We start from the raw sequence: 24,360 nt of genomic DNA on the forward strand, positions 1-24,360 counted from the left end.
GACAGTTCCCCATCATGTAATCCGTCCAAATCAATAGATTCACTTGATGCAGCAGAAAAATGTCTCTTACCACCAGGTGTGACAGCAGCAGGCTTGTGTTCAGATGTAATTTCCAGGTCCTGCAATGCCACGATGAAGACTATTAGTTAGGAATATTGATATAAATGTAAGTCGGTAAGTGTTAGTAATATTGATATAAATGTAAGTAGGTAAGTGTGTTGCAGTGAGACTTACTGTAACCAATTCACAGTCTTCATTGGCATCTGTTTTAGCTTCATCAACACTCTCTTTAATCTATATATTGTTAAACACAGTTTTCAATATAACATAATCAAAGGAAAAGCAAAAAAATGCATACAGAGTTTAAAATTTCTACCTCCAGAGTATCAGGTAAGACAGTTTGGATTGGATTAGGTTCCTTGAGAATTTACCAAAGAAAAGCAAAATCAGGCCAAAAATTGTTATAATATGAAGTCCTCTTTTATAAAACAAATGTCAGTTTATTAGAGCTGACCTCATCTGTTCCCCATTTTTCCTTAAGTTGCTGGATAATAGGATCATTTTTTATAATCATAACGACGGAACAGTTCTTCCAGCGTGGATGCCACTTAACCTTCATAGCCATTTCCAACTTCAACAACTGATCAAGTGCTAACGGAAAGTCCAATGGATCAGTAATTCCAGCCTATTAAAACAACTGGCCATATTAGTGTACACAGAGCATTGAAAAGTACATTCTAATTCGTCTGCATAATATAAATATAACCTGAATCATAGTGTTACGAAGTTGCGATGCAGATAAACCCAACAGCATTTCACATTCTCTGTTCCAGAAGACAAAATTGCAGCTTTGGCCCCCGTGAGTAACCTCAATTTCAATCTTATACCTGAACATCATAAGAAGTCGTTCGTTAAAAAAGCCAACAACATAGAAACATCAAAAACATGACAGAAACAACATCTATTAGGTGAGAACAACGAAAACCTAAGGACTTCAGCCATGGTTTCATGACCAGCTTCACACTCAAAGGGGGGGCTGTCCCCGCGCGCTATAGATTGACACATATGGCAGGCACGATAGAACCATCCAAACGGAGATGCTACTAATAATTTTGTTGTAGCGACAGTAGCGCAAAATGTAACCTGGACAAATAGCCGCCAAAATTAGAAACATGTGACACACTAAACAATGAGGTTATAATTACGATACTATAGGAAAATAGAAAGACATACATCCGTAAGTTGAATAATCTCAGCAATAGGCAAAACAACAGCCTTTGAGAACAATTTCTGAACAGGAGTGAGCTGTTGATTTTCAGAACTTTGGGAGGAATATTGGGAATTCCCTCCAAGTTGGTCAGACAGGGTTACCTTGCTCTCCTCAGGCATTCTGCAGAGCATGGATCATTATCAAATTCATACATGAAAAAAATAATTGCATAAAATGGATGACACTATCAACATACCTATCAATAAAGTCTTTCATGATCGGAAAATCAGCATCAACACATAAAAGGGTCACATTGTAGGTGTTTGTCACAGACAGAGGATACTTTCCTGCAAATTCAAATTACACCTTGTCAATATATTTATCACAGATTTTGTTGTTTTAGTATTAATTTAAAAAATAAGTCATGGAATAACCTTCTTCCTTCACTTTGGCATATTGAAGCAACACAACTGTAGGTAGTGATGCAGCAACCCTAACTTTGTTAAACTTGATGAACTGATCCGCGTATGATTCCCACAGAGTACAGTTCAACATGTTGTTGCTAAAACATGATCACAACACATTAAGCTATATAACATGATTCATATATGAGGCAGTCTAATGTATAAAAAAACAAACCTGTGATCACGCAACATCATGCTAATTTGCTGCTTCTTTGCACCTGACTCAGTCTGTGCATAACCAATACTATCCACCATTCCAACGACATCTGAAATAAATTTATTAATTTCACACGGCTATAATGCATCAAAACATGAGACAATAAAAAAACCAAACACCATACTCACGAATCAGAACATGTTTGTCAAACCTCCCTGTTATGATGTCTGAAAAACTTGTAAATAAAATCGATTTCGGGGGTATCTCATGTTTGTCTTCATCAAGAACAGACGTTCCAGCAGTAAACTTTATCATATATCTGTGCCCCGATGCCCTGAAGGCCAGAACATAAGGCACCACCTTAAAATTAGATACAGTATAAGTATGGCCTAATAAGCATTTTTCGGTGAAAACCAACACATGCGGTGCTGGAACAACAGCATGAATATCATCTCCCTGCAGCAGAAACCAAAAAATGATTCAAACTATACAAACATAGGTAAATGATAAACACACTGAAACATAAACAGGGTAATCACCAATTTGTCAACAAAGATCATTTCAAAATGTTCCTTGCTGTTGGACACAACTTTCCATCGGTGGTGAATCCTAACAACAATCTTTCAAAGCTCTTTTCCATCATTGATCTCTGCTATTCTCTCAACAGGCCTTGACATGATAATGCAAATTCACACTGCACTGAATGATTAGCACAGAAGTTAGCAAGCATGGAAAGAGAAGAATGAAATCACTGATAAATAGGCAAGCCATTTAAACACATAATAACTACAATGGTGCAGTTTGGAACGTGGAGAGGCAGAGAGTAATGGTCCTTACATAACTGCAGCAACATGAGAAGCTGGGAGGGTGAAACTTCCACAGCCATTAACTGCCGCAGCCCACCATGAAGTTGAAGCAACAAAAATTCTGTAGTAACCACCAAAGCTGATGTGGATCATTGAGAGAAGAGTTGCTGATGTGGATAGCCTAAGAAAGTCTCAAATGGTAGACTTTTCTTATATGATAGATAATCGATATTATTAATATTAAAATAAAAAATATGCTATATATTATATTCACAGTTAAAATTTAAAAGAAAACAAAAGACTCTATATTATTGTATCAAAAATCTATCGCTATCTATATCCTATCGATTTCTTTCATACTAAGAATGTGTAGTTTTATCTCAATATCATCTATATTCCTATCACCATACTATCCTATCCTATCTGATAAGTATATTATTGATTGACTTAAAATTGAAATGGTGATGTTGAAACAACGTGTGGAAAAATGGGAGACACGGAAAGTTCTTAGATATTCTCGAAACGCGCAAACAATATAACGTGGCAGATCCAAGTTGTGTCCAACATACAAAATATAATTGTAAGTGAGTGCCAATGTAAATACTCAACAATAAAGTTAAACCAAAAACGTTGTAACTTAAATATTACTAGCACTTCACTTATGAATGTTTAGTAACCGCTTTCACTATTAGAATGTTATAAGATTTATTAGAAGGTTATAAAAATACACTAATTCAAAGTGTTCTAATGGTTAATACGACATGTAATTGGTTACCGTTAGAAGAAATCACTTATAAACAGCATAAAAAAGAAATCATCACATGTGTAATCGTTTAATGTAATCGGTTACATAATCAATTAACACTGTATTGAATTAATTAATGTAACAGTTATAACTAGTTAACGCGTTGTCACAATCGATTATATGTCTGAGTTCTTTATTTTTCTGTTATTTAGATGATGTGTTTTGTTTCTTAATCATTTTGTAACACTTGTATAAATGTCTTTGCGGCATCTTATAGTAATGAAAATTATCATTCACTCTCTCTCTCTCTCTCATTCTCTTCTCTCTAACCACCTCTTCCTCCACACACTGTATGGATGTTCAAAACCAAATTAACTCAATAGAAAACCGCAAACCAAACTAAACCAAACCGAAACCGCAAAAAACCACATTTGGTTCGGATTTGTTTGAGTAATCTTTTAACAAAACCGCACAGCTCGGTTCGGTTTGCGGTTTATATTTTGTAAATCGAACCAAACAGAATCAAACCGCATTATGTTACAACCTAACTTTTACTTAACTCACATCCAACCCAACTTAAATCTATTATACCGTAGCCTTATGATTACGAACAATTTTCTCATCCTTACACATGATTTCAATCCTGATCTTCTCAAATCTCTAATAGCATTATCGCACCTTCTTTGCCACATACATCTTCCATCTTCTTCTATAATCTCTACTCTCTTATATTCTTTCTTTTTCACCTTCTCATTTTTATGCAAATGTTCCCTATTTCAGTTTCGTATTTATCGCACATCTTTTTCTCTAATCTCTTGACTCTTTTATTTTTTTCTTTTTCACCTTCACTAATCTCTCGTCTCTTTTATTTTTTTTGTTTCATTATAATAATTTTTATATTGTTTTATGCCATTATTTTATGTTTATTATTCCACTTTTGTCTAATTTAATTTTTTACATATTAAATGGAAAGTTGTTGTCAAAATATGACGAATTTTGTTGTTATTTGATAGTGTATGAATATCAAAATTCAAAGTTATGTTGTCATCTATATGTGTATGTATGACTCAATAAAATATTTGTAAAAAACCGAACCGAACCAAACCGCATTGATTTGGTTCGGTTTTTTTTAAAAGCCAACCGAACCAAACCAAACCGCACGATTTTTTCTCTTGTGGTTCAGATGATTTTTTCGTCAAAACCGCCCAAACCGCACCGCGAACACCCCTAACACACTCCATTGTTTATCAATTGTGTGATTGTATATTTCAATATTTGGCATCAATAGCCTAATTCTGATCCATAACACCTAGTGTGCAACATAAATTTTGTCTCCAATGATAGAGTCTCTACAAACCTACCAACCCTTGATGCGAAGAATTACGACTAATGGTGCAAGCAAATGATGGTGTCGTTTGGCTACCAAGATGGTCTTTAAGTGATCATGAATGGGTGAATCCCCTTGTCGAAGATGCAACAGATGCACAACAAGCAGGGCACAAGGAAGAGAAGAAGAAAGACTTCAAAGCACTGTTCTTGATCCATCAATGTGTGGATAGTGACAACTTAAAAAAGGTCAGTGATTGCGAATCGTCGAAGCAAACATGTGAAATCTTGGAAAAGGCATATACTGGAGCAGGTAAAGAAAATGTGGTGAGGTTACAAACTCACAAACGTCAACTTGAATTGATTCAAATGGAGGAAAAGAAGACAATCAAAGATTACCTGACGTGAATTACTCGATTAGTGAACCAAATCAAGGCGTGTGGAGAGACAGTTTCTGAGCAGAATGTTGTGTCGAGGATCTTGCTTTCTTTGACAACAAGATTTGATAATATTGTGGTGGTGATAGAGGAATCGAAGGATCTTGCGACATTGAGAAAAAAAGAGTTTCAAAGCTCTCTTAAGGATCACGAGCAAAGGACGTGGGAGAGAAATAATGACAAAGCAAAGGCGGAGATCACTTTGCAAGCATGGTTCAATGAGAAAAATAAGAAGTCGAAAGGAAAATGGCCCATGAAGAGTAAATGGATTTTTCAGAATTTTGGTAAAAAAAAGTCTCAAAGTTCAAAGAATTCGACTAGTCAAAAGAGTGAGAGCATCTGCAACAAAAAATGGTGGTCAAGACAACTTTAGAGGCGAAAGAGGAAAGTATGACAAGAGAAAGGCACATTGTTACAATTGCCAAAAGTTCGGTCATTTTGAAAGAGATTGCAACGCGAACAAGATGGGAATCTCAAGGAGATGGTGCCAAGGTTGCAAGATAAGAGGTTGATGAAGATAATACACTCTTGGTCTTGATCACGAATGGTGAATGCAGCAACTACAACAGTTCCGAGAATGCTGCAGAAACGTATGCAGAAGAAAACATTATGGTGACTGTGAGAGAAGGAGTTCAGTGTAGCAAAAAATGGCACATGGATTCTGGTTGTTCTACGCATATGACGGGGATGAGGGATTAGTTTGTCAAAATCAATCAAGCCACGAAGAATAAAGTGAAATTCGCGGATGACACCACTTTAGCGGTCGATAGGATCAATGATGTTTTGATCATGAAGAGGGATATGGACAATCCTTGATCAAAGATGTAGCGTACATTCTAGGAATCAAATGTAACTTTCTAAGTATTGATCAATTACTTGATAAAGGTTCCAAGATTCGCATGGAACACAAGACGTTGCATGTTATGGATGCAAATGGGGTTTTGGTCCTTAAAGCTCCTATGACTGTTAATATAACTTTTAAGAATGAGTTGAAGGTTATGGAGCATAAGTGTCTTAGTACAGCGACAAGTCTAAAAGAGTGGTTGTGGAACTTTCGTCTTGGGCATTTCAGTTTTCGAGATCTCAATGCATTGCAAAAGAACATAATAGTAACCGAGTTGCCAACCATCAACATACAGGCTAAAATTTGTGAAGAGAGTGTGAAAGCAAAGCAACACAAGGGTAAATTCAGCAAGGATGTAGGTTGTAGAACCAAGCATCCCCTTGAGGTGGTGTATTTTGATGTGTGTGGGCCGATGCAAGTATATTTGGTTGGTGGCAATAGATACTTTCCCACTTTCATCAAAAGCTATGGATATATCTAATCAAAAGAAAAAAATGAGGTATTTGAAGTGTTTAAGAAGTTCAAGTTCATGGTTGAGCGGCAAAGTAATCACAAGCTCAAAGTTCTCAAAATGGATGGTGGAGGCGAGTATGTCTCATATGACTTTGAGGAGTTTTGTGATTAAGAGAGGATAGTGCATAAGGCGGTACCACCATATACACCACAACAAAATGATGTTGCCGAAAGAAAGAATCGATCAATTATGAACATGGTGAGAAGCATGTTAAAGGGGAAAAACTTGGCAAAAGATTTGTGGGGAGAACCGATATCCATAATTTCCTATTTTTTGAATAGGTGTCATACAAATAAGCTTGATAAGATTACACCGAAAGAGGCATGGTATATATTCAAACCAAATCTGAAGCATTTGAGAGTTTTTGGTTTTGTGGCGTATCGACATGTTTTGGGCCAACTTAGAAAGAAGTTGGATGACAAAGGGGAAATAATGATACTTGTAGGGTATCACTCCACTGGAGGTTACAAACTGTTTGATGTTGAAAACATGAGGATTCTGATCAACCGGGACGGTGTAGTCGATGAGTTGAAGCAAGTGGGATATCTTGTAATCGGTTATAGACAATCGTTAACTAGTTACATGTTGTTAACGGGTTACTAAAAAGGTGTAAGTGTAACACCCCATTTTACCTAGCGAATATTATTAAAATCAGAGTTACAAAATTTCAACACATAAATAGGATGCTACATTTTCCTCTCAAAACAACGACATTTAATCGCATGTAAAACATATACATAACACATAAATTCAGATGAACCGATAACATTATAATTTAGTCTTTTAAAAATAAAACAAATTTTAAATTAAGCAGCGGAATTACAAATTCAACTCTAATGTCATAACATCTTTGTCCAACTGAAAACTACTTCAAAGCAATAAAGTACCTAATAAAATCTACTTAAGATTCAACAACTGAAGTAATAACAACAATAAAGTAACAAACGTTCATCTCCCCAGAGTGTTACATATTAGAGCGACGACACCGACTCGAACTCTTGAACTTAAACAACCTTCATTATGGATTACCTGCACGTTACCAACATATGGGTAACATATAATCGGATGTATGATAAATACTATATTAGAATAAGTTCATACAAAATCACCACTTCACAGCTTTCTAATAACATTTATCGCAATAATATCATCAACACAATATAACAATTATTTCATAATCACAACAACTCCACATAAAGGTGAAACATGAAATGCGACTTGTTACAATGCACATGCATGTGGTACCAATAGGGCATAAGCCCCCAACTTATTATTGACAATTAATAAAGGCATCAACAAGGCATAAGCCTTCAACTTTAAACTTTTGCCAATTCAGGCCAACTTACAGAGTATAAGCTCCTAACCTTTATGCTATGTATGCGACAACATTATGAAATGCAACAACAACAACAACAATTCAAGACTAGTATAAGCCTACAACAAACAACAACAACAACAACAACAGTTCAACACTTACATAAGCCTACAACAAACAACAACAACAACAATAGTTCAACATTGGCATAAGCCTACAACAAACAACAACAACAACAACAACAACAACAACAACAGTTCAAAACTAGTATAAACCTACAACAAACCCAAATACAGGCCATCACTTCATCACCATAAAAACATAAATTCATCATATTCATCATAATAACAACAAGCATCATAGTACACAGGTCAAGTAACAACATAAAACAGTAAATTCAACTTATGAATAAAAGCATATTTATTTGTTAATTCATCACAAGGCATCATTATCTGATCATAAGGAAAATACACATCATCATATCGATAACATCGTATTGTCATAAGGATAAGACAATTCAAATTGCACTATGACATGGTTACGTCAAATCGTAACACAGGGCATACTTCCTATGTTAATACTACATAGTTAATCACTTAATCCTAATACAAGAACTAGGAAATTACATCCTATGAATCATTTTATTCTATCATGGGATAATCCATTACATTAGCTTTCCAACACTTCGAACGACAATTAAATCGAAGTGACGTTCACGGAGATATGCCCAAAACAATTTAAAAATATTTTTTAGTTTTGTAATAGTATGTGTCGAAGTGAAACCTCATGTGTCGACTCATAATTCAAAATTTTGATTTTTCAACACAGCATATATCCACACATGTGTGTGTATCAACACATACCCTATTCCATAATCTATTTTCATGAAATTACACATTATGTATTGACGCATGCGTGTATGTATCAACACATACACTATTCCAGATTCTGTTTTCATGAAATTACACAGTATGTATTGACACAAAACCTCAAGTAACAACACATGATTCACAAATTTGATTTTTCTAAACAGCATGTGTTCATAAAATCACACAACATGTGTTGACACAAGACTGCATGTAACAATACATACACTTCTTAAACCTCTGTTTTTATAAAACTACATAATATGTATCGATACATACCAACACGTATCAATCCATGTTACGTAAAGATGCCTAAAATCAGTCCAAAAATCAGTTCAGTCTATATCATCTCCATCAATCATCAACATCAACCCATACAACTCCATACACGTTATTTAGCATATAATTTCACATCATATAGTGCAACAACATAAAAAATTCATCAATTACAACAAACATCATTCGATCTATTACAACACCATAACACATTCATGAACAACATTTGACAAAGAAAACTATGGCAATTTAAACCCCATTCCTACATAATATTCATCATAAACCCCATTATAGAGTCAGAACCCTATCCTTACCTTAGAGTTCTTGCAAAAGTGATCGGAAAATTAGCAAGTGTACTAATTCAATCGATGTAGTAATAATGAGCAATACCCAAAAATCGATCTCGAGGAGTGCATTGCAACATAGAGTTTAATGATAAATTCAATTGAACAAAAATAATAGGTTTGTTTGTTTTAAGAGAATAATTGCAAGAAATAACAACACAAAGTAAATTGACTTTTCTTTTGAATAATTAAAACATGCTAGGGGAAATGGTCATCTTGGCTTGCAATGAGTAGATTTCCATGATCATCAAAAGATTATCTCTATGTTCTCAATTATCAACTTATGCTAGTTTTTCCTAAGTCCTTAGCAAAAACCCTTTAAACCTTCATGTTATACCCCATTACCCATGAAGATACAACAAGAATTTAAGCAATAGTTATAATCAAGTTATTCATGATGTTTATTGGTGCCTTAGTCCTAGGTACATCCACTATAAACCAATTGTGCACAAACCCTAACTATTATATTCCTATAATTGTTAGTCGTAGATCATTCTCAATTTGACCGAAAGAGAAAGCATATAAACATTGCACAATTGAATTGAAAACATATAATTCAAACTTAGATAATCATGGATATCCCAAATTCATTACAAAAGCCAAATCAGGACCACCCCTAGCATTGGTTTAGCCTCTCATACTAATATTCAAGAATAACAAATCAAAGAGTTTAGACATTACAAAGATGAATGGAAAGTGAGATTGATTGTTCATTGTTCATTGTGATTCACTCATGAGCTTTTAAGAAAGAGTGTAATATCTTTATTTAGAATTGTGTTCTTTTGTTTTTGGTCTTTTGTTATTATCGCTGAGGTGATTGTGGAAAGTGAGAGAGGGTTCTCATATCTAGGAGAGTCCTAGGATGAAATTGCATAAGGTAGTGATTTGGTGATAAGTTGTAAACTATGGCTGTTTAGCTTTGAGCTAATACTATTATAGTGAATTTCCTTCCTGCCTGGGATGCCCTAGAGTAGGTGAAGTTGCACAAAACTAGGTTAACAATTGGTTGTGTCTTTTACCTTCTGCAATTTACTTCTGCATCATTTATTGTTTAGTAAAATTATTTTGTCAGTCAGATGATTTCTTGACATTTGTCCTGACATTGTGTTTTGGTGTTGTAACATCAATCTCAACATCTATTTTAAAGTGCCAGAATTTCGATTGGTTGGTGTCTGAGAGATGGTTGGATATGTTTCGTGGGTAGCCACGTTTGAGAAAGTTTGGTTTGACTTTGTATGCTGCATGATCTGAGGTAACGGGAGGAGTGACATCATCACGTGTGAAGTGAGTTTCATAATCTTGAAGGAGATCATGAAGTTCTTCAAACCCGATAGAATTTTCACGAGTATGAAGAGTAGCCGATATTTCTTTGTACTCCGGACCAAGGCCGTTGAGTGTGCGAATAACTAGATCAATATCATCTAGTAGTGAATTGAAGACAACAAGTTCATCCGAAAGTGCCTTGATACAGTGTAGGTATTCTGTAACATATTGAGTTTGACGAAAAAAAATCCACTTAACTAAATCTAGATTCGAGTTTGGTTTTTTTTTTCTTCTAATTCAAAAATTTGGTTTATGTTGTTAATTGAAATACTATATTTTCATATGACCATGTATATTACTTTGTTGAAAAAAATAAAAGGTAATACTATATTACTTTGTTAAGAGGTAAATGTAAAAAAAAATTATTAGAAATTATACATTATTTTTATAAAAAATTTATAATTAATATATTTATTACATTTTCCAATACAAATTTATTTTATTTAGATTTCTTAACATGCGTCAATCATATGTTAGTTTTATCAAAAATAAAAACAATAGAAAATAGTTAGTTGAAGCATGTGCTTTGGAGTGGATGCGTTGAATTTTATAAGCAATGGAGTTCACGGGCGAGCAGTGCGTCGGTCTTGAACAATGAAAATTTGAAAACAGACACTTATAATAAAACTGGTTTAATTTAATTTATTTATAAAATTTCATAATTGTGCATTTTTTTAAATAAAAAAAAAACTATAGCTTTGGCCTTTGCCGACACTAACTTAATTAAGATAGAACATGTTTTCAACGCTACCTTAAAGGTTTTGTCAAAAAAACCCTATCTTATAAGCTAAGCCAGCCTTTACATTATTTTTCAATATTTGATTGGTGTAGTTGTTAGGGTTTGTTCTGTCTTTTACTCACCCACGCGATATTCATGACTTTTTCTGTTTTAATTTCTTATGCGTGTGATGTTCATGAACACGGAAGCTTCCCCTTTAAGAAACATACCTACATCTTCTTCAAACAATTGCCATAGGTTTACAATGTCATTTCACCCACTTTTATTCCTTAGTGCTTTTCAATCCTATTTTTCATCATTTAAGTTTGGTATGAGTATGACATATGTAGAGTAAAATGAGTTTTAATAGTTGTGTTAACAAAAATTTATAGTGTAAGTAAAATTATCGAATTTATAAATTTTTTTCGTTAATTCAATAAAATTTGAGGTGATTGTACTTGTTATTATAAACATGAGAATTAAAATTTTAATGGAGTGGGCAAAGTGAGATTGATTAAGCTGTAAACTAATTATAAAATTAAAAAAAAACATGCTAATAATGAAGTAATATAGTGATATCAACGGGTAAGTCTCTCTTTCAAAATTTTTATCTTTTTTATGTGATTAATGCGAGTTTGAATATATAATAAAACTATCTGAATTATAACTAAGGTTCTTTGTATGTTGGGCCGATTTTGGGTCATTACAACTAAATTCACGGCATAGGATCTCACAAAATTAGAAACCTTAAATTGAGTTCATTTTAACTCATTAATTAATTTTAAATTTCAAAAAAATGATAAATCGCTTTTAATTGATTGACCATAAGTTTTACCAAATTTTATTTGTTTTTAGTTGGTTTTTTTGGTCAATATAGCGGTTTTATACACGATAGTTTATTTGTTCAACCGACCCATTGAAGTGTTCGGCTTGCAGTTCAGCCGGCTCTTGATTGCAGTGCTACCTTGGTGGTAATAGGCGTGTATTGGAACATTATGGTTGTGGGTTTGAGTCAAAACCTAAGCAATTTTTACAATTTTCACTTCTCTCCTCTAAACTTTTCTCTCTTTTCATTCTTCTATCGTAGGGATGGTTTTTGGCCATTTTTTTGCTAGAAATCACCCCTCAACACCGTTTTTCTTCCTTTATTATTTAAATAAGTGGTTATCCATATAGATTTGTATTTTCTTTTGTGTGTTTTTAAGTTTTCATCGTCTTGTGCGGTGTTTGTTGGTTTTCCCATCTTAGTATGGTATTTGTTGGTTTTTCCGTCTTAGTACGTTGTTTGTTGGTTCAGATTGACACATTTACTTCAAAACATTGCAGATCTGAGGAAGACTTGAGCGTCAATGTTGCAGATCCAGAAGTATGAATATTCTGGTGACTTTTATTTTGTCATATTTGTAGGCACTTTCATGTTGCCGTTGTATGCTATTAACCTAGGTGTTGCAAGACTGTTTGCAGATTCATCTTTTTCAGTTTTTAGCGATCTTGAATTTGTAATGATCGATGTATTTTTCAATTTGAATGAATGAATATCTTTTTAGTAAAAAAAACAACTTGTATTAATATAAATAAAAAAGTATATATATGCATCATATAACAAATAAATTTTCACACACACATGCACACGCACGCGCGCGCGCACACACACACACACACACATATATATATATATATATATATATATATATATATATATATATATATATATATATATATATATATATATATATATATATATATATATATATATATATATATATATATATAAAGGTAACTTTTCGGTTTATATTATAACAAATAATTAATATAAGTAAAAAGGCAACCTTTCAAGTTTTTAAAAATAAATTTTGAATAATATATATAAATTATATTTACTTGCTCTTTATGTTTATATATCAATTCTAATAAAATTTTGAGATTCTTATATCTTAAAATTTTGAGGCACTAATGAAATACTAAAAATTTTATTTTAGTTTTTAATATTGTTTATAGTTTAAATATAAGAAAATATTTTTAAATTTGTTTCTTTTATATTTGAAGACAATTTTTTAAAATTCGAAAAGAGTCTCTAATTTGTTTGAGACGATCTTGAAAAAGAATGAAAGGGTATCATTCTAACCATGTGTGTTTCATATATATATTGTTTGGATAAATTAACAGAGAGATAAAGACTAGATAAATTTGACAAAAACATCAAAACCAAGAGAAAAACTTAATTGACAAAGCCATTTGTGTGATTGCTAATTTTATTTCGTATACTTTTAGCTTTTTCTTCATTTTATATCTTCAATTACAAATAATTTTTTTAAATAATTTTTTGAAATTCATAATGAGCTCTCAAGATTCATGATGGACTCTTAAGTCAAGTTTTGTTCTTGACGGTTTATATTATCATTTTATAATTTTATAAAATTTAATGTATTTATATTGATGCCAATATAAAATTCACATCTTCTTCTTCAATACGTTTTCACATTTTTACATATTTATCTCCCTTTTAACTCTTCACCGTCGAACCTTTGTCTCTCATGCGTCAGCCACTGCCCCGCCGCCACCTTTGGTGACAACCATAGTCATTTATCTTCCCTTTGAGTCAGACATAGTGATCTTCTCATCTCTCTGAAATAAAAGGGAAAAAACAAAATCCAAAAAAGAAAAATAAAAAATCCAAGGTTAATTCAAGAATTTCAACCACCGACACAATCTCGCACCCTTGTGTAGTCTTGATTGTATCAACAAATCTTTGACTTAAATTTTCCAGAAGTCAAAAAAATTCTTCCATCAATTTTCTCTAGCCCAAACTGTACTTATGACTACAGCTCAACAACTCTTTCATAACACCATCCTTCTTTTCTGATGTGGAATGTCAGACAAAGCTCCAATCATAGAGCATACTAAGAACTCATATCCCCAGATCGAACCAAAAGCTCTAATACCAGTTGCTAGAAAAAAACAAACAAAGCATAGAGAAAAAAGAGGAACAAAATCACAACACAAGAATATAACATGAAAACTCCACACCAGAGAAAAAACCACGGTCGTTGTCAATAGACAATCAGCGAATATATATCATATGCGAATGTGAGAATGATCTGAACCATTAGATTTTAAAATAAATGGTGGGGATTATGTGTGAATTTTTTTTCTCTCTCCTACATCATTTATCATTTATTTTAATAATGTAGGAGAGAGAAAAAAAGATTCACACATAATATCCACAATTTATTTTAAAATCTAATGGTTCAATTTCATTATCACATTCTAAGAATGCATTCTTATATGATATATATATATATATATATATATATATATATATATATATATATATATATATATATATATATATATATATATATATATATATATATATATATATATATATATATATATATATATAAAAGGTGTTTTCGGAAATGTATCTCCGAAAAGGTGTTTTTTTATTATAAAATATTGATTTCGGAGATGCATCTCTGAAATAAAGTTGTTTTTCAAAAAATTGGTGTATTCGGAAGTTCATCTCCGAATTCACCCCCCTTGGAGACATTCGGAAATGTACTTCCGAAATAAGGTATGGACAGAAGAAAAATAACAAACAACAACGATTCGCTTTATTTAATCGGATGAAGATTACATCGATCACATTACATAAGATTAAAGTTACATATTGTTAAACACGGGTAGGTGGGGATGAGTCAACATTTTGATAACGTCGTCCGCCGATCTTTGAAGTTTCGCGTCCAACTCGATCGGGCCCTTCGAAGAAAATCGGTCGAATGTTGTCCACAAAACCGCTAAATCTTCGTCGTTCTTGATCTCAAAAGGTGTGAACTTAATGTCTCCCTCGTCGTTGAGCGATGGCGAGCGGTACTCGAGCTTGACAACCTTTCGATTCTCGGGATAGTGCAAAAGCGTGTTGAGCGACGTTATCAACTCCGCAAACGGCGTGTCGCGCGAGAAGCAAAATTGGAACGGCATCGGGTAACCGGTTTCAAAGTAGACGAATGCTAGGTGGGGGTAGGTTTGTGTCATTTGTGTTTTGTGGTGTGAAGAGGATGAAGAAGAGTGTGTTGTATTTATAGACTTATTGGAGCAATGATGGCCCAACAAATCTTATCCTGCCTCAGTGGACTTTTCGGAAATGAACTTCCGAAAATTGGAGGCAGACTAGCATATTTCGGAAGTTCATTTCCGAATTATGCAGAAAACAGAACTAAATTTTGCATTTTGTTGATTGCTTAGTGTTTTGTGTAAAAAATACAAAAGGAATTCAAAATACACATAAATTAGCTAATGATGACATAAAACATACTTATATTATATATGTATTGAATCGGTCCAATTTTACATGATAATCAACAATACATACAAAAATGGTCATTACAAACAAAAAACGATCCGGAACAAACTAAAATTCACCGAACCAATCGGTGGATCCTAAGTCCAAAATAGGTACGTTCTTCGACCGCTCTCTATTTTGCTCGCGCTCTTGGCGCATCATTTCTTCAAACTCCGCCATTCTTGAAACGAAAGGATCCGACCAAGTCTCCGCCTCATTTGAACGATGCGCCGTCCATTGACAAGAAGTAGCCGGTATAGGACACCCCGGTTTCAAAAACACTTGGACGAAGTGCCGCGATCGTAGATACCCGATGCATATGATCCGGCTCGACGCGTCCAACGGCGGTCGACTATGAAGTGGAAAGTGTAACACCCCAAATCTACCCAACAGTTAAAATAAAATCAGAGTGCCAAAATTTCAAACAAAATTTGAGGTATTACACTTCGACGTAAAAATAGACAGCATAAACATTCATTTTAACAGATACATAACACTCATGCAATCAAATGAACCTATAATTGACGAATAAAATCTTCAAAACAATTCAACTTTATTTAAATAAATTTGCAGCGGATTCGACTTTAAAACTCCAAACAAAACATAGCATCTTTGCTCAACAACTTAAACCAAATAAAACATAAGCCAAACCAAACTTCTCAAAATATCAACTGAGTTCCAAAAATAACAACAAAATCAAATAAGTGTTCATTCCCCCCCGAGTGCTACGTATCAGAGCAAATGACACCCACTCGAACTATTAGCGATAACAACTACTCTCCTTGGATACCTGCACGTTACCAACAGAGGGTAACATTCAAACAGAAGGGGTGAGATATCGAATAATATAAACAAAAGTATGATATTTGATATATTAGACTAAGATCGTACAATTTTCACCGTTTCTCAACAACATATAACAACAATTCGACAAAACACCATAATAGTAACAACAACTTCAAAATGCAACTCAAATGTGACTCGACTGTGCAAATGCATGTGGTACCATCGGAGTAAAACTCCCAACTTAAAATATGCCAGGTTATCGAGGCATCAACAAGGCATAAGCCTTCAACTTTCAACTTTTGCCAATCCAGGCCAACTTGATTCAGCATTCGCTCCAACTTAGAGAATGCAATGTATGCGACTACTATGAATGGCACACAACGACAACCTAAAATATACATCAGCTGCAACAACTTAAATCAACATTGGTCATACGACCTACAACTCAAATATGCCCATATATCAGGACAAAATCAACTTATTCAATTGTACCTGCAAAATAATGCATTCGACATAATTTCAACAAAATGAACCAACCAAAAATACCTACTAGTATATACTAATTACCCCGACAAATTTCGCCTAATTCCGAGCAACTAATTTTTCTGCTTAAATCGGCTATTTCGGCCAAACGGTACTGTTTTAATAGACTACTATCACTGAAAATTAATCTCACTATTTTAATTAATTGATTTACTAATGCAACTGATTTACTACTTCTTAGTCTACACTGTTATTGAAATTATACTGATATAGAAATGGAACTGCATTTTTATGTTGTTCGGCTACTGTTATTAAATATTAATCCAACCTACTACTAATAATTTCTCCACTCTTCTACTAGTTTCTGTTACTATTCCTAACATATATAATTCAACTAAATTATATTATTTTCCTACTACTAAACAAGTGCCTTCATTTCTATTATCACTTTAATTAATTATGAGTAATTAACTTAAGACTACCTAAACTACCTAATATAATTAAGGGTGATACAGGTAGTAATGGTATAAGTGGAGACCACCTTCCCTAAGTGACTCACACATCATATCTTCACACAGCATACTGCCGTTGGACAGACAACTCCCCGTCCGGCAGATTTTAATATTTTTTTCCAGTGTCGCTTTGACATAAACACACCACAATACCAAATAATTTTCATTCACGATATAAATTTTCATATTTTCAACACAAATTCAACCACAACCAAACATAAATTTAACAGTATCAAATCACAATTAACACTACAAAAGAAGCAATACTTGCACAACCGAAAATCATAAAAATCCCCAATCCAACAAACCAACTATCATACTCTCAGTTATAAGATTCGAACCCCACCCTTACCTTTGGATTGAAGAGAGTTCGAAAAATTGATCGAAAATCCGCGACTTTCGGACTGAAATTTGACACTGCCAGCAACCCTTGTTCCCAATTTAATTTCTCCTCTTCTCTACTGCTACGTGAATGTTCTTTTCTTTTTGTTTTCTAAAAGTGCTACTTTTCTTATATCACTACTTATATTTTGTTTTTATTTAAAATATAACTATTACTAATATTCTATTGGGCTTAGACCTCACACACCCCTTATTACTACTATCAACTTCAATATAGGCCCATTAGTAATATTTCTCACAAAATTAATCTACTAAAATACAATATAAATTCTAATATTAATTTCTCTACTAATTTTACCCGACTATCAACTTAACGACATAAACCACAATTTCGACATAACTAAGAATTAATCGGAAAATACTCAATAATATTTAATTAAAGTATTTAATTAAATACGGGTGTTACAACTCTCCCCCACTTAGAATATTTTCGTCCTCGAAAATTTACCTGCTTCAAACAACTCGGGATAAGAGTCTCGCATCTTGCTTTCCAATTCCCATGTCATGTTTTCTCCAGCAGCTCCTAACCAGACAACTTTGACCAATGCAATCTCTTTTCCTCGTAGAATCTTCATCTCGCGATCAACAATACGTACCGGCTTGGTTTCTACGGTTAGATTATCCCGTACTTGCACATCATCCATACGGATCTCATGAGATGAATCTGGAATGTACTTTTGAAGTTGTGACACGTGGAATACATCATGCAAATTCGAAAGATTTGGCGGCAACGCCACCCTATAAGCAACATTTCCTACTCTGCCCGATATCTAATACGGACCAATAAATCGAGGAGTAAGTTTCTTCGACTTCAACGCTCGTCCAACACCGGTTACCGGCGTGACTCTCAAGAATACATGATCACCTTCCTGAAATTCCAAAAATTTCCTCCGCTTATCATGATAGCTCTTTTGTCTACTCTGGGAAGCCTTCATCTTTTCACGGATAAGCTTCACCTTTTCGGTAGTCTCTCGAACAAGTTCAGGTCCAAGTACTACACTTTCTCCTGTCTCATGCCAACACAACGGAGTCCTACATCTCCGACCGTACAACGCTTCAAAAGGTTCCATTCCGATACTAGAATGGTAACTATTATTATAGGTGAATTCTATCAATGGAAGACAAGTGTCCCACGAACCTCTCTCTTCAAGAACGCATGCTCGCAGCAAATCTTCCAATGATTGATTCGTCCTTTCAGTCTGACCATCTGTTTGAGGGTGATACGCCGAACTCAATCTTAACTTAGAGCCCAACGCTTTTTGCAAACTCTGCCAAAAATCGGATGTGAATCTTGGATCTCTATCCGACACAATACATAATGGAACACCATGCAGCTTAACAATCATATTAGTATAAATTTCCGCAAGCTTCGACACAGGAAAACTGATGTCAATAGGTATAAAATGAGCTGACTTCGTAAGCCTATCAACAATCACCCAAATAGAATTATGTCCTCGTACAGTGTTAGGTAATCCTGTTATGAAATCCATCGAAATACTATCCCACTTCCATTCTGGAATTTCTAACGGTTGCATCAACCCTGCAGGCTTCTGATGCTCAACTTTCGACTTTTGACAAGTTAAGCATGCATACACAAACTGCGCAACATCATGTTTCATCCCAGGCCACCAAAACAATTTCTTCAAATCCTGATACATTTTAGTAGCTCCCGGATGAATGCTCAGTTTACTTCTATGACCTTCTTCAAGAATGAGTCTTTTCAGCTCCGCATCATCAAGAATACAAATTCGATCACGGAATCTCAACATACCGTGTGCATTCAAATTAAAATCACTATTCTCAGACTGATTAATTCCAACCATTGAATCTACCAGATTCGCATCTAACTTCTGCGCTGCCTTGATCTGATCCAGGAATTCATTATTAATCTTCAACATCCCTAGCATAACACTCTGCGGCGTCGTTTCACAAACAAGACTCATATCTCTGAATTGTTCAATTAATTCCAATTCTCTAACCATCATTGCTGACATATGCAAGGTTTTCCGACTCAACGCATCTGCCACTACATTAGCCTTACCTGGGTGATAATTCAGACCAAAATCATAATCCTTCAATAGTTCTAACCATCTTCGTTGTCTCATATTTAACTCTTTCTGATCGAACAAATACTTTAAGCTCTTGTGGTCACTAAACACTTCAAAACGAGACCCATACAAATAATGTCTCCAAATTTTCAGCACAAACACCACAGCAGCGAGTTCCAAATCATGCGTAGGATAGTTCTTTTCATGTACCCGCAACTGCCTAGAAGCATAAGCAACCACCTTATTATTCTGCATGAGTACACCACCTAACCCCATCAGACAAGCATCGCAAAACACAACAAAAGGTTCTCCTGGATTAGGTAATGTCAAGACTGGAGCCGTCGTCAATCTCTTCTTCAGCTCTACAAAACTTTCTTCGCATTGCGTATCCCATACAAAAGCTCTACCCTTACAAGTCAACCTGGTCAACGGAAGTGCCAACTTAGAGAAACATTCGATAAATCGTCTGTAGTAACCGGCCAAACCCAAGAAACTTCTAATCTCGGTAGCTGACTTCGGAGATTCCCATTGCAACACAGCATCTACTTTAGAAGGATCTACAGCAATGCCACTACCAGATATGACATGACCAAGAAAATTAACCTCTTTCAACCAAAATTCGCACTTGGACAATTTTGCATACAACTTTCTTTCTTTCAGCACTTGCAACACCGTCCTCAAATGATCCTCATGATCCTCTTCTGACTTAGAATATATTAAGATGTCATCTATGAACACTACGACAAACTGATCCAAGTAATCACGGAAGATACGGTTCATATACTCCATAAATACTCCCGGCGCATTAGTAACACCGAAAGGCATCACAGAATATTCATAATGTCCATACCTTGTTCTAAATGCTGTCTTCTGAATGTCTTCATCCTTCACTTTAATCTGATGATAACCCGATCGCAAATCAATTTTACTAAACACGCTAGCACCCACCAATTGATCCATCAAGTCGTCAATTCTTGGAAGCGGATACTTGTTCTTAATCGTCACTTTATTCAGCTGCCGGTAATCAACACAAAGTCTCATGCTTCCATCCTTTTTCTTTACTAATAGCACTGGAGCTCCCCACGGCGATACACTTGGTCTGACAAACTTCTTCTCGAGTAGCTCTTCTAACTGCTTCTTTAATTCCGCCAACTCCGATGCAGACATCCTGTACGGTGCCATAGATACAGGTCTGGTACCAGGTACAAGATCAATCCCGAATTCAACTTCTCTTTCCGGAGGTACGTCTGGAATTTCGTCAGGGAAAACTTCAGGAAACTCACGCACTACCAGCAACTCATCAATTATAGCTTGATTCTCCATTGATAACGTTGCCATCAATGAGAACATCTTAACTTCTTCCTTCAGCAATTGTCGCAACTGCTTAGGCGACACTAAACTAGCTTCTTCCTCTTCAGCGGTTGAAAACCTCACAGACTTGTTATAACAGTTAATATGAACATAGTTATACTCTAACCAGTTCATACCCAAAATTACATCCAACCCACTTAACGGCAGACAAACTAAGTCAACAGCAAAGTCCCTTCCGAAGATCGACAAAGGACATCTCAAACATACTAGGGAAGTAGTCACTGTCCCCTTAGCTGGAACCTCAACTACCATTTCCCCATTCATAGAAGACAACACAAGACCCAATCTTTCAACACAATCAGCAGCAATAAAACAGTGAGTAGCACCAGTATCAATAATAGTAATTAAAGGAGTACTATTTATGAAACATGTACCTCTGATAAGTCTGTCCTCATTTCCTGACGGATCACCAGCCAAAGCAAACACTTTTCCACTAGATTGTGCCTTCTTTGGTTTCTGACACTGACTCCCAATGTGTCCCTCTTCACCACAATTAAAACAGATCATCTCCTTGTGCCTGCAATCAGATATTGCATGCCCAGTCTTGCCACAACGGAAGCACCTTTTAACATCATTAGTACAACCATTACTTTTGTGACCGGCTTGCCCTCATTTAAAACAAACAATACCAGCAGGAGCACCTCCCCCACTAGTTCTCTGACCCGGAGCAGCTCTCTGTCTACCTCTACCAGCTGGAGCATCATATGGCTTACCACGATTCTGTTGTTGCTTGCCTCTCCTGTCAGTAACAACCTTATAATGAGCATTGTTATCTTCTTCAAAGATCCTGCAATGGTCAACCAATTCTGGAAAAATACGAATTTTCTGATACCCAACAGCCTTCTTGATCTCAGAGCGCAACCCGCTCTCAAATTTGACGCACTTAGAGAACTCAGCATCCGCTCCTTCATAGTATGGATAGAACTTAGCCAACTCAGTGAACTTTGCAGCATATTCAGTCACTGACATATTCCCTTGTTTCAGCTCGAGAAACTCAATCTCTTTCTTACCCCGAACATCTTCAGGATAATACTTTCTCAGAAATTCCCTGCGGAACACAACCCAAGTGATCTCTTCACCTGCCACCTCTAATCTCTGGCGAGTCTCTAGCCACCAGTCATCAGCTTCGACTGCTAGCATGTGAGTACCATAACGAACCTTCTGCACTGGAGTGCAATCCATCACACGGAAGATCCTCTCAATCTCCTTCAACCATTCCAATGCGCCATCAGGGTCATGTTTTCCTTTGAAGACCGGCGGATTCTCCCTCTGGAAGGTCGCCAAACTACGAGATCCAGCATTCTCATCGGCATTTGGTTGATTTGCCAGAACCTGAGCCACAGCCTCCAAAGCAGCAGCAATCGCAGCATCGTTCCTTCCAGCCATTTCAACTAAGCACTACAACATAAACATCAGTCAGATAAAAGTAATTAACAATACTCGATTGTTAATGACACAAAAACTTGGTCGGACGGACCGACCTGCTCTGATACCACTAATGTAACACCCCAAATCTACCCAACAGTTAAAATAAAATCAGAGTGCCAAAATTTCAAACAAAATTTGAGGTATTACACTTCGACGTAAAAATAGACAGCATAAACATTCATTTTAACAGATACATAACACTCATGCAATCAAATGAACCTATAATTGACGAATAAAATCTTCAAAACAATTCAACTTTATTTAAATAAATTTGCAGCGGATTCGACTTTAAAACTCCAAACAAAACATAGCATCTTTGCTCAACAACTTAAACCAAATAAAACATAAGCCAAACCAAACTTCTCAAAATATCAACTGAGTTCCAAAAATAACAACAAAATCAAATAAGTGTTCATTCCCCCCCGAGTGCTACGTATCAGAGCAAATGACACCCACTCGAACTATTAGCGATAACAACTACTCTCCTTGGTTACCTGCACGTTACCAACAGAGGGTAACATTCAAACAGAAGGGGTGAGATATCGAATAATATAAACAAAAGTATGATATTTGATATATTAGACTAAGATCGTACAATTTTCACCGTTTCTCAACAACATATAACAACAATCCGACAAAACACCATAATAGTAACAACAACTTCAAAATGCAACTCAAATGTGACTCGACTGTGCAAATGCATGTGGTACCATCGGAGTAAAACTCCCAACTTAAAATATGCCAGGTTATCGAGGCATCAACAAGGCATAAGCCTTCAACTTTCAACTTTTGCCAATCCAGGCCAACTTGATTGAGCATTCGCTCCAACTTAGAGAATGCAATGTATGCGACTACTATGAATGGCACACAACGACAACCTAAAATATACATCAGCTGCAACAACTTAAATCAACATTGGTCATACGACCTACAACTCAAATATGCCCATATATCAGGACAAAATCAACTTATTCAATTGTACCTGCAAAATAATGCATTCGACATAATTTCAACAAAATGAACCAACCAAAAATACCTACTAGTATATACTAATTACCCCGACAAATTTCGCCTAATTCCGAGCAACTAATTTTTCTGCTTAAATCGGCTATTTCGGCCAAACGGTACTGTTTTAATAGACTACTATCACTGAAAATTAATCTCACTATTTTAATTAATTGATTTACTAATGCAACTGATTTACTACTTCTTAGTCTACACTGTTATTGAAATTATACTGATATAGAAATGGAACTGCATTTTTATGTTGTTCGGCTACTGTTATTAAATATTAATCCAACCTACTACTAATAATTTCTCCACTCTTCTACTAGTTTCTGTTACTATTCCTAACATATATAATTCAACTAAATTATATTATTTTCCTACTACTAAACAAGTGCCTTCATTTCTATTATCACTTTAATTAATTATGAGTAATTAACTTAAGACTACCTAAACTACCTAATATAATTAAGGGTGATACAGGTAGTAATGGTATAAGTGGAGACCACCTTCCCTAAGTGACTCACACATCATATCTTCACACAGCATACTGCCGTTGGACAGACAACCCCCCGTCAGGCAGATTTTAATATTTCTTTCCAGTGTCGCTTTGACATAAAGACACCACAATACCAAAT

General features: G+C 35.1%; 1 protein-coding gene and 1 pseudogene across 1 annotated transcript; both read right to left on the minus strand.

Moving 5' to 3' along the window:
• Nucleotides 1-331: 331 nt before the first annotated feature.
• LOC131630803 (uncharacterized) lies at nucleotides 332-2,554 on the minus strand. The gene is made up of 10 exons (XM_058901549.1): nucleotides 2,371-2,554; nucleotides 2,020-2,287; nucleotides 1,850-1,940; nucleotides 1,645-1,772; nucleotides 1,467-1,557; nucleotides 1,234-1,390; nucleotides 986-1,143; nucleotides 767-887; nucleotides 515-685; nucleotides 332-418 (listed from the first exon to the last, which is right to left on the minus strand). Exons 1-10 carry the CDS (start codon nucleotides 2,389-2,391, stop codon nucleotides 332-334), a joined length of 1,293 nt encoding a protein of 430 aa, XP_058757532.1. The 5' UTR covers nucleotides 2,392-2,554.
• A 15,621-nt stretch (nucleotides 2,555-18,175) lies between these two features.
• Nucleotides 18,176-22,675, minus strand: LOC131630804 (uncharacterized; annotated as a pseudogene).
• Between the last annotated feature and the right edge of the window lie 1,685 nt (nucleotides 22,676-24,360).

Source organism: Vicia villosa, unplaced genomic scaffold (genome assembly GCF_029867415.1).
Source record: "Vicia villosa cultivar HV-30 ecotype Madison, WI unplaced genomic scaffold, Vvil1.0 ctg.000739F_1_1, whole genome shotgun sequence".
NCBI lineage: Eukaryota > Viridiplantae > Streptophyta > Magnoliopsida > Fabales > Fabaceae > Vicia > Vicia villosa.

Coding starts and splice junctions, on each gene's coding strand:
- LOC131630803 (XM_058901549.1), bottom strand. CDS start 2,391: ATGATCTTTGTTGACAAATTG. Junction 2,288..2,370: donor TGATCTTTGTTGACAAATTG/GTGATTACCCTG, acceptor TTTCTGCTGCAG/GGAGATGATATTCATGCTGT. Junction 1,144..1,233: donor AGATTATTCAACTTACGGAT/GTATGTCTTTCT, acceptor CTATTTGTCCAG/GTTACATTTTGCGCTACTGT.